General features: G+C 48.9%; 1 protein-coding gene across 2 annotated transcripts in view; it reads left to right on the top strand.

The window, feature by feature from the left end:
- Positions 1-228: 228 nt before the first annotated feature.
- Positions 229-15,902, top strand: part of ASXL2 (ASXL transcriptional regulator 2) — a 103,371-nt gene continuing 87,697 nt past the window's right edge. For both annotated transcript variants that reach the window (XM_055120766.1, XM_055120765.1), the window contains exon 1: positions 229-677. Coding sequence is in view for 1 of the 2 variants with exons in the window: in XM_055120765.1 (XP_054976740.1) it covers positions 345-677 (333 nt within the window). In the remaining variant the exon portion in view is untranslated. The remainder of the gene's footprint in view (positions 678-15,902) is intronic.

Raw genomic sequence — 15,902 nt, 5'->3', positions numbered from 1 at the left:
CGAGGCGGGCGGTGGCGGCGCCGAGAAGCCCGGCTCAGGCGCCCGGCACGCGGCGCGGGTGCGCTCCAGGAGCCTTCCGGGAGCGCGCGGGTTCCGCTTCCGCCGGCGCACCGCCCCGCACGCCTGAGCGCCAGCCCCGCCCGGCGCGCATGCGCCCGAGTGGGCGCGGCGGGCGGGCGGGCGAGCGGAAGGGCGGGGGCGGGTCCGGCGCGGGCGGGCGGGGGCGGGGGCGGGGCGGGCCGGGCGCGCTCTCCCACCAGCCCCGCGCGGGAGGCGGGGGCGCGCGCGCGCTCGTTCGCGCGGCCGGCTGCGTACAGTAGTGACGGCCGCGCGGGAGCGGTCACATGACTGGAGCGGCTGCCTGTACAGTAAGAACCCAATATGGCAGCGGCGGTAGCAGTGGCAACGGCAGCAGGAGGACCGGCCGCGCCGTAGCGCCCCCCCCCCCGCCCCGCGCGCGCCGCCCCCGCCGCTTCCTCCGCTCGGGCGCTCCTCCGGCCCGACTTCCCCTTTCTCCCACCTCTCCCGGCACCGCGGGAAAAGCCGCGCAGGGCAGCGCAGCCGAGGGAGGGCGGCCGGAGCCCGGACACGGGAGCCTCCCAGTCAGTTCAAGACCCGACATGAGGGAAAAGGGCCGTAGGAAGAAGGGCAGGACCTGGGCGGAGGCCGCCAAGACGGTAAGGGCGAGGGAGCGAAAGGGAGAGCACGGGCAGGGCTGCGACGTGTCGGCGCCCGCCGCGCGCCGGGGGACGGAGGTCACCGGCGCGGCGACCCGGCTCCCGGGCCCCCGGGGCGCGCGCGGCGCGGGCGGCGGTTGGTGTCGGGGCGGCGGTCCCGGCGGCGATGGAGGCGCCGGCGGGAGCGGCTCGGGCGGCGTCGGCGCCCAGCCCTCGCGGCGGGTTTTTGTAGCCGCCGCTCGCACCCGGGACTCCGGCAGCCGCCGGGCGGGCGCGGGGCAGGCGGCTTCCCCGCGGCCGGGCGGCCGGAGAGCTCCCCCCGTCGGGTGCCGGGCGGCGGCGGCGGGTGCGTGCAGCCGGCCCCGGCACGGAGCGGGGCGCGCCGGGGCTCGGGAGCGTCGGTCGCGCCGCTCCGGGGCAGACACGCGGTGGCCCCGGGCCCCCGCCGCCCCGCGCGCTCGCCGCCGCCGCCCGCTCGGGCTCACGCCGCGCTTGTTTTTGTTTGCCGCCCGGGCTGCGAGTGCCGGAGGTGTTTAGAAACGAAGTAACAGGTGGGACTTGTAGAATTTTTTTTTTTCGTTTCCGTAGAGACCTACTCCGAACACGGCTGCAATGCATGGTGGGACGTGTAGTTCCACCGGCCTTGACTTTTCCGTTGTTGCAGCGATGTTCGTGAACATCGCCAAGTTGTAATTAGGCGGTGGTGGGGCTACCATCATTAAAAAAAAAAAAAGTTATTTTTGTTTAACGAAATGTCGAGGTAGGTTTAAAATAACTGGCTCTAGAGGACTAGCGAGTTGATTGTTGGGGGAGAAAAGCCTGCACGTCTGTAGAAATGTAAAGTTAGGGCTCTGCTGTTTGCAGAGCTGTAGACTCCTCTGAAGGCATCTTGAATATTGGATAATGTCAGTTATATCTGTACGTGGAGCGCACTTGTTAGAGAGCCTCTAATAGATGTTGTATGGTTTCTTTACAAATGAGATGTGTTTTTTTTTTTAACAGAATAGAGAACTAAAAGTTCATTGTGAGAAAATTTTGAAACTTGAAGGGAAAAAGAAATCACTCCGTAGAGCTCTATATCTGTTAACATTTTGGTTTATTACCATCTGGTCTTTTAAAAATTTATTCTGCAAATCTGAGTCCTCCTGTTTATGCAATCTCCTGCATTTGTTTTGTAAATCTTGTGCTTTTGTTGTGTAAACATGATACCATTAGGGTTGGTGAGTCTTAAACTTGTATTTCTGTTTCAGTTGGAAATGTGGAAAAGTTGGCAAATAAATAAAGGCACATTTTATTTTATATTTCTACTGACATTTTTTTTTTTTTTTTGGACCGGAGCGATAGCACAGCCGGTAGGGCGTTTTCCTTGCACGCCGCTGACCCTGGTTCGATTCCTTCGTCCCTCTCGGAGAGCCCGGCAAGCTACCCAGAGTATCTCGCCCGCCTGGCAGAGCTACCCCTGGCAACTCCATATGCCAAAAATAGTAACAAGTCTCACGATCTAGACATTACTGGTGCCCGCTCCCCCTGCTTGAGCAAATCAGTGAGTAGCGGGGACAATGCTACAGTGCTACTTACATTTTTATACTGGTGATTTCTATCCTTGCCTTATGAATAATAAAACTCAAGAAATCGTGGCCCGAGTAAGGTGCTTCCCTTGCACATGCCCTACCCGGTTCATTCCCTACAACCCATATGTTCAAACCCCTAAACACTGCCAGGAGTGATTCCTGAGTGCAGAACTAGGAGTAAACCTCTGAACATCCATCAGGGTAACCCCCAAACCCAAACAAGCCAAAGAAACCTTTGAGAAACCATTGTTTTGGTGGTGGGCCGACTGCTCCTCATAGACTTTTTCTTTGTTCTACTTGATGAGTATATATTGACGTCTTCCTTTTCCTGAGAGAAGTCTGTTAAATTTTCATTTTGATAAGCAGATTCTAGCCCCAAGTCTGTTAGTTAATTTTAAGTCTAACCTCTGTGGTTTTTTCATGATCTCTGGATGCAACAGTCTTAATCGTTGGGAGATAGTGAAAAAGGAAACAGTTGTCTGCATCTCTTAAGATCCTGTCACAGAGGAGTATGCGATCATTTATAATGGGGATTGCAGGCTATATTGGAAGTACAGGATTTTCATTTCTTTTCTTTTTTTTCTTTTTGGGTCACACGGCAATGCTCAGGGGTTACTCCTGGCTCTGCACTCAGAAATTACTCCTGGTGGTGCTCGGGGGACCATATGGGATGCTGGGAATCGAACTCAAGTTGGCCGCGTGCAAGGCAAATGCCCTACCCGCTGTGCTATCACTCTAACCCCCAATATTTTCTTTTTTTTTTTTTGTTAAAATTTTTATTTATTGCTTTTTGGGTCACACCCGGCGATGCACAGGGGTCACTCCTGGCTCTGCACTCAGAAATTACCCCTGGCAGTGCTCAGGGGACCATATGGGATGCTGGGAATCGGACCCGGGTCAGCTGCGCTCAAGGCAAACGTTTTACCTGCTGTGCTATTGGTCCAGCCTCCAACCCCCAGGATTTTCATTTCTTTTACTTAGTATCTTTCACATATTCCTATTCATGAAATCGTACTTAAAAGGTGGAAAGACCATTTGATGACTTAATATTTTGTTTTGAGTTTTGGGCCATACCCAGCTGCACTGAGGGCTATTCCTAGTGGGCCCAGGGGACCATATGGGGTGCTAGGGATGAGCCTGGGGCAGCCACATACAAGGCCAGGACCCTGTCCACTGTACTATCTCCTTGATGAATTTTTTTTTTTTCCTTTTTAGGGTCACACCCAGCGGTGCTCAGGGGTGACTCCTGGCTCTGCACTCAGGAATTACACCTGGCAGTGCTGGTGGGGAGAGGGGGACCATATGGGATGCCGAGTATCAAACCCTGGTCAGCCAGCCATGTGCAAGGCAAACGCTCTACCCACTGTACTATCTCTCTGGCCCTGTGAAATGATTTTTGAATGTGCTCCTGATGGCATTACTATATTCATGACTTAAAAAAAAAATTTACTTTGTAAAATGTTTGAGATCTCAATCTCAGTAAAAATTTTAAAAGAGAGTAGTGACAGGACCAAAGAGACATTAGCTGGCTGTAGCCTACATTTTTAGTTCTTTAGTTTCCTTTTTTTTTCTTTCTTTTTTTTTTTTTTTTATTAGTTTTAGAGCTATATTCCGTGGTGCTCAGGGCTTCCTTCTTGCTGTACTTGGGGGTCACTCCTGTACTTGGGGGTCTGGAGGGCAGTATGTGGTACTGTGGGTAAATTAGGACCTACAAGTAAAGTCATTTACACGCTGGACTAGCTCTCTGGCCCTGGATCACATGTTTTGTGTGTATGAAGTAGGGTTTTTTGTTTTATTTTGTTTTGTTTTTAATCTCTGGCATGATATAGTCTCCTGAGTTCTGAGCCAGGAGTAGCGCAGAGCACTGCCAGATGTGCCCCCTAAACCAAAAAGATAAAAAGAGTCAATGGTGAACTAATATTTTTCCGGTGTCTGAATTCTGTGAAGCACCCTTCTCACATTGGCTGGTCTCGTCAGCTCTAAAGTGAGGAATTAAACTAAACCTCCGTGTTCAAAAGGTTTGTGTTTGTGCGGGGACAGAGAAGTGTAGGCAGAGTGAAAACAAAAGGAAAGCTTAAATATTTCAGCCCCCAGTACAGTGAGATCAGAAAACCTGTGAGTTGGGGTTGGGGGTGTGAATCTGGTAGAATACCTGCTTTGAATGTGTGAGTCTCTCGATTTGGTCCTTGGCGCCACGTGAGAAAAATAGAAAAAAGTGTTTTTTGAAAATGGAAGTAGCTTGTGTTCTATCCATAATGGAGCCTATATTTAGAAAATCATAAGGACTAGGAGGAGGCCTCCTATATTCCTAGAATATCTGACTTTATGTTGACAAGGAAATAAAATTATTTACGAATACAGGCAATATCTGCTTCCGGTTCGTTGTGTTCTTGGTGCTTTTATTGCAGAACTGTCCTGTCCTAAGGAACAGTATCAGGCCGAGGAGACAGCTCTCTGGAACAATCCAGAGTGGCCCTCCCGGAGCTGAGCTGCAGCCCCAGTATTGCTGGGTGTGGCCTCCCAGACGATGAGAAAGGGGCTTGTATTACTGACCAACAACACAGCAACTGATAAAATCCACATATATAAATAATAGTATAAAATGTATGGGATATAACGCGGTATGAGCATTACGTAGATTGATATTAGATTACTGTTAGTATTTGGATTTGAGGTTTGGGTGGGGTGAGGGTTGAATCAGAGCCGTTCACATACAAGGTTAGGACTGAACCACTGAGCTGCGTTTCTGACCTTACTGTGAATATATGAAAAAGAAGAGTAAAATTCATCGTTAATATATAAAAGTAAAATTGTGCCAGAAGGTTGTTTAATTATAGAGGACAGACTGAATCTAATAACGGAGGCTAGCAGAGAACGTGATAATGGAATTGAAATTCAAGTTACCTACAGTGGACTGTCTTCCTCCTGATCTGATATTGGTCCTGTATAAATTCACAAGTTGTCAAGCAGATTATTCAAAGGTTTTTTTTGGGGGGTGGGAGGGGAGACACTCCTGGCAGTGCTCACGGCTTACTCTTGACTCTGCTCAGGGGTCACTCCTGGTGTTGTAGCAGGAGCCCATATGCCATGCGTGGGATTGGCCTGTGTCATTCTAACACAAGGCAAGTGCTTTACGTGTTCTACTTTCTGTTGCAGCATTATGGTTTTGTTGTTGTTTGTTTTTGGGGTCACACCTGACAGTGCTTAGGAGTTACTCCTGGCTCTGTGCTCAGGATTCACTCTTGGTGAGATCTGACGAGCGTATCGGGTGCTGGGGATTGACGCTGGGTGAGCTGTGTGCAAGGCAGATGCCTTACCTACCGGCTGTACTCTTTCTTATTCCAGTCCCAGGATTCAAGTTTTGTTTTTTACTTTTTGGGGTCATTTCCAGCGATACTCAGGGGTCACTCCTGGCTCTGTGCTCAGGAATTATTCCTGTCAGTGCTCAGGGAACCTCATGGCATGCCAGGGATCGAACCCAGGTGTGGCATGTGCAAGGCAAACGCCCTATTGCTCGAGCGCCATTATTCAAGTCTAGTGTGCAGTGTGTAGGGCCTTGCTCATGGCCAACCTGGGTTTGATCCCCGGCAACCCATAGGGTTCCCTGAGCACTGCCAGGAGTAATTCCTGGGTGTAGAACCAGGAATAACCCCTGAGCATTGCTGGGTGTGAGCCAAAAAGCGCCCCCCCAAAAAAGAAAAAAAGAAATGAAACTTCAGGTGGTTGTGGTGAAATGATTTAGGTGAGAGATCTGTAATGTATAGTATTTGGTGCAATTTAAATGGAAAAATTGGGGGGCTGGACAGTACAGAGGCTCAGGCTATTGCTCTGCTTGTAGCTGACACCAGTTAGATTTCTGACACCCCATAATTATCCAAGCCCTATAGTGAGTGACCCCCGTAGCACCTCCAGGTGTGGCCCAAACCCGCATCCCAGAGACGGGGAAAAATTGTGGTGCCAGTAGTGTAGGTCAGTGATAGAGCACTTGTGGAGCATGTATGCAACTTTGGATTTGATCCCTAGCACCAGAAACAAGAATAAAATTTAATGCTGTTAAATTGACATTAGTACTAGGTTCAAAACTAGGCTGCTTCTCTACAAAGAAAAAAGACGACTTTGAATTGTCTAAGTAGCTGATGACATCCCTGAGGAATTCAGTCGTTTTTTTGCAAACAGCACTTTCGAAATAGTACGATCTTGTTGATCCTGTTTTCCTTTTGACCGTCCTCTCTTCATTCAAGCACTTAAAAGGAGAAAATTGCCTAGAAAGACAAGTTTGCTTTTTTGGGGGGTGCAGGGATCACACACCCTGTGATGCTCAGGGGTTACTCCTGACAGTGCTCAGGGGACCATATGGGATGCCCGGGCTCGGACCCCAGTTGGCCACGTGCAAGGCAAACGTGCACGGCAAACGTGCAAGGCAAACCTGCACCCAGCTGTCTGATTGCTCCGGCTCCTAGAAAGACAAGTTTGTGGTTGTTAATGGGAGGGACAGAGGCACACCCACCATGCAGACTGTCCTCTAGAGGAGCCTTGGGTTCTGCTAGGGAGGAAAATGCCTGAGGTCAGTCAGGTATGTGGTAGGGCCGAGCCCAGGGGTCTGGTCTGGAGCTTCGGCATATAATCTTCAGGCTGGAGAAACGTGGAGGCTTTTTAGTTTTGTTTTCTTGGGCCATAGCCGCTGGTGCTCCCAACTCCTGGCTCAGTGCTCAGGGATCACTCCTGGCATTGCTTGGGGGACCGTATGGGGTGGCTGGCATTGATCCCGTGTCAGCCATGTGCCAGGCAAGCACCCTACCCTCTGTATTTTCTCTTTGCCTCCAACCATGAGTAATTTTTTTTTTTAATTATTAAGACTAGGGTATGACTAAGTGTAGTTATGTCCCCTCGAGTATATTTACCAGGCCAGAGTATTTTAAGTCTTTTTGTATTATATTTGTATCAGAATTTCTACGAGAATGTACATTTTGGAAAAATACATTTGACAAATATATTCTTAATATTGCAGGGTATAAAAAATACAGCTGTGAGGCCAGAAATCCAGTGGGTCAGGTGCTTGGGCTGACCTGGGTTCAGTCCCTGGTGCCCGTATGGTCTCCAGACTCTGCCAAGACTAAGCCCCGAGCACAGCTGAGTGTGGCGCCACAACAAAACAAAAGCTGACCCAAACTTATTTTGTGGAAATATGCAAAATTAGCGTTTGGAGATAGCTCAAGTGGCAGAACACATGTTTATCATGTGAGACACCCTGAGTTCTATCCCAGACGCCTCAGCCCCCAGCCTCCCTCCCAGCACATTCTGCTCCAGCACCCAGCCCTTGAGGCTGCACACCGCATCCTGCGCCCCCCACCAGGTGTCAGTGGATATGCTTGGGTCGCCCCCCCCCAATGTAGGAGCGACCATACAGGGGTGCTCTCTTGCATGCTGCCAACTCTCCATCCCGTAACCTCGTGCAGTGCTCCGGCACCTCCAGGAGCAACCCTCAGCAAAGTCATCAGTAACGTTCCAGGTATGGCCTTAAGCTTAACCAAACCAAAACAGAATTGAAGTTGCATGGGTTAAAAGTTGAGGAACTGCTCCATCCAGTATTGATTTCCCACCCTAGGGGGGCAGGAATCATCCATATTTTTAAAATATAAACTTTGCATTTTAATTTATTTTTACTTCAGCTTTATTGTAGTCTAATTGATACACGATTATAGTACATTTGGTGCACTTAGGAAATTTCTCTGTAATGGTTTTGGTAGTAGGTGATTTGATGTAAACCCTTGTTTGATCTTTTTCCCTGCATTTTTTTGTTTTGTTTTGTTTTGTTTTGTTTTGGGTCCACACTCAGCAGTGCTCAGGGCTTACTTCTGGCTGTGTGCTCAGGGATTACTCCTGGCGGCCTTGGGATTACACCCCAGTGTTGCAAGGCAAGCTCCCTACCCACTGCACTATCCCTCTGGCCCCATGCTTCTTGAGTTTTGTATTCTTTTTAGCTTGTCCTTCTACCTGGTTTTAATACTACTTTTTAAAAACCAACACATGTCCTAACTTGTTAGAGGGAAAAAAATTAAAGTCTCTTCTGAACCCACATTAAAATTTTCTAATGAAAGACATGGCCTAGAATTCTGGCAGGAACAGAAAATAACCTCTGGTTTGCAAAAGTCCTTGCTGTGGCCTCATGCACAGACTCTGTCTCCTAGACTCCGTGCAGTTTTGCTGTCGGTGAAAGGGCGTTATGTTTTCACTGCAGAGCAGTCTGGAAGGCGGCCAGTGTGTGGAAGGCATGACTGTGGGGAAGGGATCAGCAAGGTTTGCCTAAGCCTGCTATCTTTGTCCTCAGTACAAAAGGCCCCGACCGCTTTACAAGCGTCCCTCTAGTCCAGTGTCTCTTCGCTTTGCGGCCAACCCTTTCTGGTCATAGTATTGTGTGATTTGGTATTTTTAGCCCAGTTGGATTTATCACATTTTCCCTGTTGTTTTGGAACAGTATTGGATATAAAATTTTAGAGCTCTTACAACGAAAAATAAGATATTAATTAAATTTCTGTTATATGGGTTCATTTATTATTATTGTTGTTGTTGTTATTATTATTATTATCATTATTATTATTTTGACCTTTGGGCTGTCCTCTCTGCTCTTCAGGGCTTACTGCTGGGTCTCTCTGCTCGGGCCTCTCCTGCAGTTTGGGAGACCAGTACCCAGTCAGGGATTGAACCAGGTGGGCGGGGTGTAAGGCAAGACAGGTGTGACCTGTACCTTAACCCTTAACCCTTTCTTGTGCTAGCTACTAGCCCTACCTTTTTCTTTGTAATGTTTTCCTTAGAAGACCATCTTTTTATTTATTTATTTATTTATTTTTAATTTTTTTTTTTTTTTTTGCTTTTTGGGTCACACCTGGCGATGCACAGGGGTTACTCCTGGCTATGCACTCAGGAATCACCCCTGGCCGTGCTCAGGGGACCATATGGGATGCTGGGATTTGAACCCGGGTCGGCCGCGTGCAAGGCAAACGCCCTACCCGCTGTGCTATCTCTCCAGCCCCAGAAGACCATCTTTTTAGGATGATCATTTTCAAGTTGTTCTGGAATAGGGAGATAATAGAAGGGTGAAATGTTTGCCTTGAATGTGGCTGACCCCAGTTCAGTTCCTGATTTCCCCTGCAGTCCCCTGAGCACAGCTGGGAGAATTCCTGAATCACAGGGCCAGTAGGAGTCCCTGAGCACTGACAGGTGTTCCCAGAACACTTCCCAACCACTTGCCCCTAAATGTTCTCCTTGAGGAACTGGAACTCGTGGGCTGGGTGCATGGCCTCGGTCAGTGCATATGTTCCTTGAGCACTGAATTAGGAGCAGCTCCTCAGCACCACTGGGTGTGGCCTCCCCCCAGAACCAAAAATCTCTTACAGGATTTGTTTTCCCTTTCTGTGTGTGAGGGGAGGGGCAGGGACGCCTGTCAGTGCCCAGAGCTTTCTCTTGGGCTGCGTTCAAGGTAGTTTCTTCCCCGCTGTACTCTCTCTGACCCTGGACTTTTCCCTTTCTAACATGTTTGTGGGCATAATTGTATATTCATGTACATTGTTTATGTGCACACACACACATGTCCATTTACAAACTTTAGTTGAAATCGATTTTTATTTACTTAAGCTGCACCTAGGGTTGGCGGCGGCTCTGTCCTGCTTGGTGGGTGGGACACAGATCAAGGCCGGCACTCCTGTGTGAAGCGTGCACAAAACCCGCTGAGTTATATCTTTTCCTTACCTAAGACTATAAGTTAAATTCTTTTAATTTTGTTTTGGGGTCACACCTGGCAAGGGTCAGGGGTCACTCCTGGCTCTGCACTGAGGAATTACTCCTGGAGGGGATCGGGGGACTGAATATTATGTCAAGGATTGAACCCAGGTTGGCCGTGTGCAAGGCAAATACCCTACCCCCTATGCTATCTGTCTGGGCCCTGTAAATTAAATTCTTTTAAATAATGTCTGGGAGGGGGGTGCAAAACTGAATGATCCCAGAGCACCCTTGGATGTGACCCCAAAGTAAACATTTTAGCTCCGAAGGTATGTTTTCCCAAAATAAGGTAGGTATTCTACCTTGAACAGCAGAAATTTAGCTTATCAATATTACTGTGCTCCTTGAGGGCAGATTATTATGTTTTTGAATGCCTCTGTCCTGCAGAATTTTAATGTTTTGCCACATGAGTGCAAGTCTTTTTTTTTCTTTGGTTGTGCAGAATTCTAGAAATCAAGGAACTGAGTTAGCAAGATTTAGTTTCAAAAGAAGATACTAAGTTTTGATAAGGGACTAATGATGTGAATGAAGTGCTCTGAAGTGATGTAAATGAAGGGTTAGTGATATATTTCTAAATGGTAATAAAATTTTGAAGTAATACAGTTTAGTTTATTGTGTAACCCCCCCTTCAGCTTTCCTATATGATGTGAAGCAGTTCTGAACTAATTTTTTTGGGGGGGGGTAGTACATCCAGCCATATTCAGGGCTTCCTTCTGGCTCTGCACTCAGGGATTACTCCTGGTAGTGCTCAGGGGGCCATATAGGATGCCAGGCATCAAACTCGCCCTGCCTGCCTCCTATATTCTCTCTGGCCCATTTCTGACAGATTTCCTAACTTTAAGTAGTTGTTGCCCTATTAGTGTGGTAGAAAGGGTTTTTCCTTGGAAGTGTGTGTCTGGTGATGTAATATATGGAAATATAAAAAGTGATGGAATTGTAAGATAAAGATGACAGGAACATTAAAATAGGCACTGTGCTTTACTGTAAATACTGTTAAAGAAAAAATTCTGTTAATAGTAATGTTTCAAGCATACATATCCCACCACCCTTCCACCACTGGAAGAAAATAATTTTTCTTTTTCAGTGCTCAGGGGTTACTTCTGGCTTTGCCCCCGGGAATCACTCCTGTGGGTTCAGGGGACTAGGTGAGATACCAGGGACCAACCTGAGTTGGCCGTGTGCAAGGGGCCCCTGGATAAACAGTTTTGATACAATAATTACCTGTGAAAGATAATGACGGGCACATAGGGCAGTTTTGTTTCGCTGTTTTCTGTGCCGTCCCTGGCAGTGTGTAGCGGCTGTTCCAGGCGGGGCTCAAGGCTCACTCTTGGCTCTGCGTTCAGGCAACAGACGTGGAGCAGGGAGCGAACCAGGCTCGCTTGGGGTTGTTTCCAATCGCAATTCGGTGATAACTTGAATTGGACGCAGTCCGCTGCCACTGTATATTGTGGCTGCTGGACAGGTTGATTTTCTTTTGGGGGGGGGGGATCACACCTGGCGATGCACAGGGGTTACTCCTGGCTCTGCACTCAGTAATTACTCCTGGCGGTGCTCAGGGGACCATATGGGATGCTGGGATTCAAACCCGGGTCCGGCCGCGTGCAAGACAAACGCCCTACCCGCTGTGCTATCGCTCCAGTCCCTTGTTTTGTTTTTTGGGCCAACCCTAGCAGTGGTCAGGGTTTACTCCTGGCTCTGCACTCAGATATCCCTGACAGGCTCAGGGAAGCGTCTAGGGTGCTGGGGTTTGAACCCTGCCTGGCCGCTTCCTGTTAGCCCTTGCCTTCTATATTCTTTCTCCCTGGACAAGTTATTAACATAATTTGCACATAATTTGTTTTTGGGTCACTCCCAGTAATGCTCAGAGGTTACTCCTGACTCTGCACTCAGGAATTAGTCCTGGCCATGCTCAGGGACCCACTGGGGTGCCGGGGATTGAACCCCGTTCGGCCGCGTGTGAGGCGAATGCCCTGCCTTCTGTATAGGTTCTCTTAGGGATCCCAAAGCCTTCGGCTCCCCGCCATTTGCACCTAATTTGTTGGCACACTTGTTTGCTGTCTCCTTGATGCAACATTTCCCAGGGCAGGGGTTGGATCACAACGGTGCTGCTTGGGGCCAGACATAATTCTCTGTTAGTTATCTAGGGAGTTTGTGATAGTACTGATTTTCATTCACTAGGTTTGCAGTATTACCAGGTTCTGCATTTCTGCCAAGGACTGCAACTCGAAGTTGTGGGTATTGAGACCGTGTAAGCTTTCTCCATTTCCCCAGCTTTAAAACAGAGACAGTCATAGAACTTACATGTGCGGCTCCATGGTAAATTGCATGCATCAGGGGCCACGCACCTGATCCCTGGTACCCAAATGGGGGATTAAGTGAAAAGGTATGAAAAAGTCCTTGTATAATGCCAATATGTTGCAAGCACTTCAGCATACTGAAAAAAAAAAATGGAGGAGAGTTTATTTTTTTTTTATTTTTTTTTTTTTTGCTTTTTGGGTCACACCTGGCGATGCACAAGGGTCACTCCTGGCTCTGCACTCAGGAATTACCCCTGGCGGTGCTCAGGGGACCATATGGGATGCTGGGAATCGAACCCGGGTCGGCCGCGTGCAAGGCAAACGCCCTACCCGCTGTGCTATCACTCCAGCCCCGGAGAGTTTATTTTTTAATGGAAAAAATTGAATACGGTAAAGATATTGTTTCTTAGCATTTAAGTAGATTTGAGACGGTTAATGAAGAATCTTTAACTTCAGGGACCCCAGTTGAACAAGTTTAGGAACCCACTGAAAGATACATTTCCTGCTCCAGGAGGCTGCACAAACTCCCTCTTTGTTGCCTAGCCCGGAACTGCCTGTGGAGGCGGCCATGTGGCAAGGAATGGCAGGTGGCCCCTGGGAGCGGGGGGCTCCTGCCTGAGCGCCAGCGAGGAAACAGAAGGGACTGAGGCTTGCCAACCAGTAAGCTGGGAAGTAAGCTTGGGAGAGACCCCAAAGCCTCAGGTTAACTCCCAGTGCCTGCTGCCATTTTGCTTCCCACTCAGGGAGACCCACTCTCGGCACAGGACTCTGTTAGCCCAGACCCAGAATCCTGACATCTCAGAAATAGTTAACTTAGTGTTGCTTTCAGTTCATACGAAAACAGAATCACAGCATATTTGTTTGGACCTGTATATCAGCAAGGTGATGATAAATTTCAAATTTGGTGGCGGTTTATCTAGAGCTGATCATCTGAAATTGTTCTCTAAGTGAATGTGGGGTTCTTTTTAAATACTTTTCCTTGTGATTTATTATCATCAGTATTGATTTGTCAACTTTTTATATGCCTGTGTAGCGGGGGTTGTTGTAAAAATTCTCAGGAGAGGAGGGGTTGCTAGTGGAAAGGCTTGTGTTTGTTTTTCCCTCTTAGCTGCTGTGCTCAGGGATCACTCCTGGCAGTGCTTTGGGGTTCTGTGCATGAACCCAGGTCAGCTGCCTACAAGACAGGCGCCCCACCTACTGTACTATCTCCCCAGCCCACTAGTGGAAAGTTTAAGAAGCCCCGGACAAGGTTTGACTTGGATATTTACAGATAACAGAAACACACCCATAGATGGAAGTGTGGCTCAGTGGTGGAACTGGTGCCTTGTACACAGGAGACCTTGGGTTTGATCTTCAGCATGAAAAAGCCAACCAAGCCAGCAACAAAAAATAACATTTACCTGTGCCGTAGGTGAGGGCGTTCCAGGCAAGGGGGTGCAGGCAAGCTTGACGCATGGCTGAGTTGCCTTTGAGGACTGTGAAGTGAAAGACAAGGCTGGGAAAGTCAGACTGGAACTAGAAGTCAGGTTGGAGCTAAAGGCTGGACATGAAGTTGGATAGAAATTTTTGTTCCTATTATTTTTGCATTTTGGGTCACACCAGTGCTCAGGGCTTGTTCTCACTGGTATTCACACGCATGTGGTGCTGGGGATGAATCCAGGTTTCCACATACTAGATTGTGCACCTAGTATGTACACAATACTACCATGGACTGGAGTGATAACACAGTGGGTAGGGCGTTTGCCTTGCACGCGGCCGAACTGGGTTCAGTTCCTCCGTCCCTCTCGGAGAACCTCGATAAGCTACTGAGAGTATCCCGCCCACATGGCACAGCCTGGCAAGCTACCTGCGGCGTATTCGATATGCCAAAAACAGTAACAACAGGTCTCACAATGGAGACGTTACTGGTGCCCACTCGAGCAAATCGATGAACAACGGGACAACAGTGCTACAGTGCTACAGATTGTGCACCAGGCTTTTGAGCTGTCTTTTCAACCTCGGCATACTTTATTTAGTGCCCTGTAGAGCAGCATGTCACACGAAGGACTGTCATCAGAGCCACACCCCCTGCAAGGTCATTTTTATCCAGGAAGTAAAGTCAGGCCTCCTTATGCCTTTCTCTTTTCTTTCCTTCATTTATTTTGGGCAGCACCCACTGGTGCTGGGGACTGTGCTCAGTTTTGTACTCAGAGGACCAACGTGGTGCCAGGGTTTGTACCACGCTTACAGCATGCCAGGCCTTCCTGCCTGTACCATCTCTGTCTCCTTGATTTCCTTTTCCAAATAACTCCAGTTTTTTCTTCATTATTGTTATTTTGTTTGCATTTTGTTTCTGGCCACACCCCGATGTGCTCAGGCCTTACCTCTGGCCCTGTGCACTCTGCACTCAGGGATCATTCCTGAGGGATGCTGGGGACCGAACCCAGGTCAGCTGCGGGCAAGGCAGACTCCTTTCCCACAGTAATATCACTCAGGTCCCCCTCTTTTTTATTTAAAAAAGCTATTTTTTGGTTTTTTGGGGGCCACCCCTGGCAGTGCTCAGGGCTTCTTGCTCTGCGATCAGGGCGTGATGTGTGATACTAGGAATCGAACCTGTGTTGGCTGCATGCAAGGCAAGAGCCCTACCTGCTGTATTGTTCCGTCCTTTTCTCTTTTAAAAAGGTAAGTTTTGGGGGTTTGTTTTTGGGCCACACCTGGTATTTCTCAAGAGCTATTCTAAGCTCGGTGCTCAGAGTCACTGTCTTTGGTTCCTGGGAGACCTTGTGCTGGGGGTTTAATTGAGGCACCTTAGCCCTGTGGGCCGTCTCCCCGACTCCCTCCAAGCGTTCCTATCTCCATTTTTGGTCTGTGGGCCACACCCGTGGTGCTCCGGGACTTTCCTCGGCTGGTGGTGTGTGAAGAGTAGAGACATTTCCGACATAGACATTTCGGTGTGTGCTGGAGGTCCGGCTTTGATCCCCACCACCACAGGGCCCCTGAGTACTCCCAGTAGTGACCGTTCGTAACTGCTTTACCAGTTGATGCTTGCAGTCAGTGCTCTGATTGGTGGAAAGTTGGCGAATGGTGATTGGTTGAATCTCACTCCTTGGCTGCCTTTGACCTGCTGAATTTGGTTTTCTCCTGACGATGCAGGGTCACATGGGGTGCCCCTGGACCGTCTGAAACCTCGCCTGCTATGACAGAGGGTCCCAGACATATGTCCTAGCACTTTTTAAGAAGGAAAAAAAAAGTGACACCTCCCTCCTCCCACTCTGCCCCCACTTGCACCTCAGGCTACAACTGTCCCCTCCATCTTCCCTTTGCCCCATCTCTCCAGAACCCTGTTGAGTTTTTATATGGACCACTCCCTCGGCGCGCGGGCTGAGGGGAGGACTCCCATTAATAATTGACCTGTGGTGCTGGCTTCAGGGCTTAGTCTTGAGGGCCACCAGAACCTCTCCTGGCTGCTGGGGTCCGGGGACATGCACTGTCAGGGACGGAACCTAGGCTCTTGCATGTGCACGGTGTGTGCTCTTTGCCAGGCCCAGTATTACTAGTTTGAGATGTAGTTCTTAATTTTTTTTTTTTTTTTTTCTTTTTGG

This window comes from Sorex araneus, chromosome X, assembly GCF_027595985.1.
Source record: "Sorex araneus isolate mSorAra2 chromosome X, mSorAra2.pri, whole genome shotgun sequence".
Lineage (NCBI taxonomy): Eukaryota > Metazoa > Chordata > Mammalia > Eulipotyphla > Soricidae > Sorex > Sorex araneus.
The sequence above is the reverse complement of the archived record's forward strand: the minus strand, read 5'-3'. Positions and strand labels throughout refer to the sequence as shown.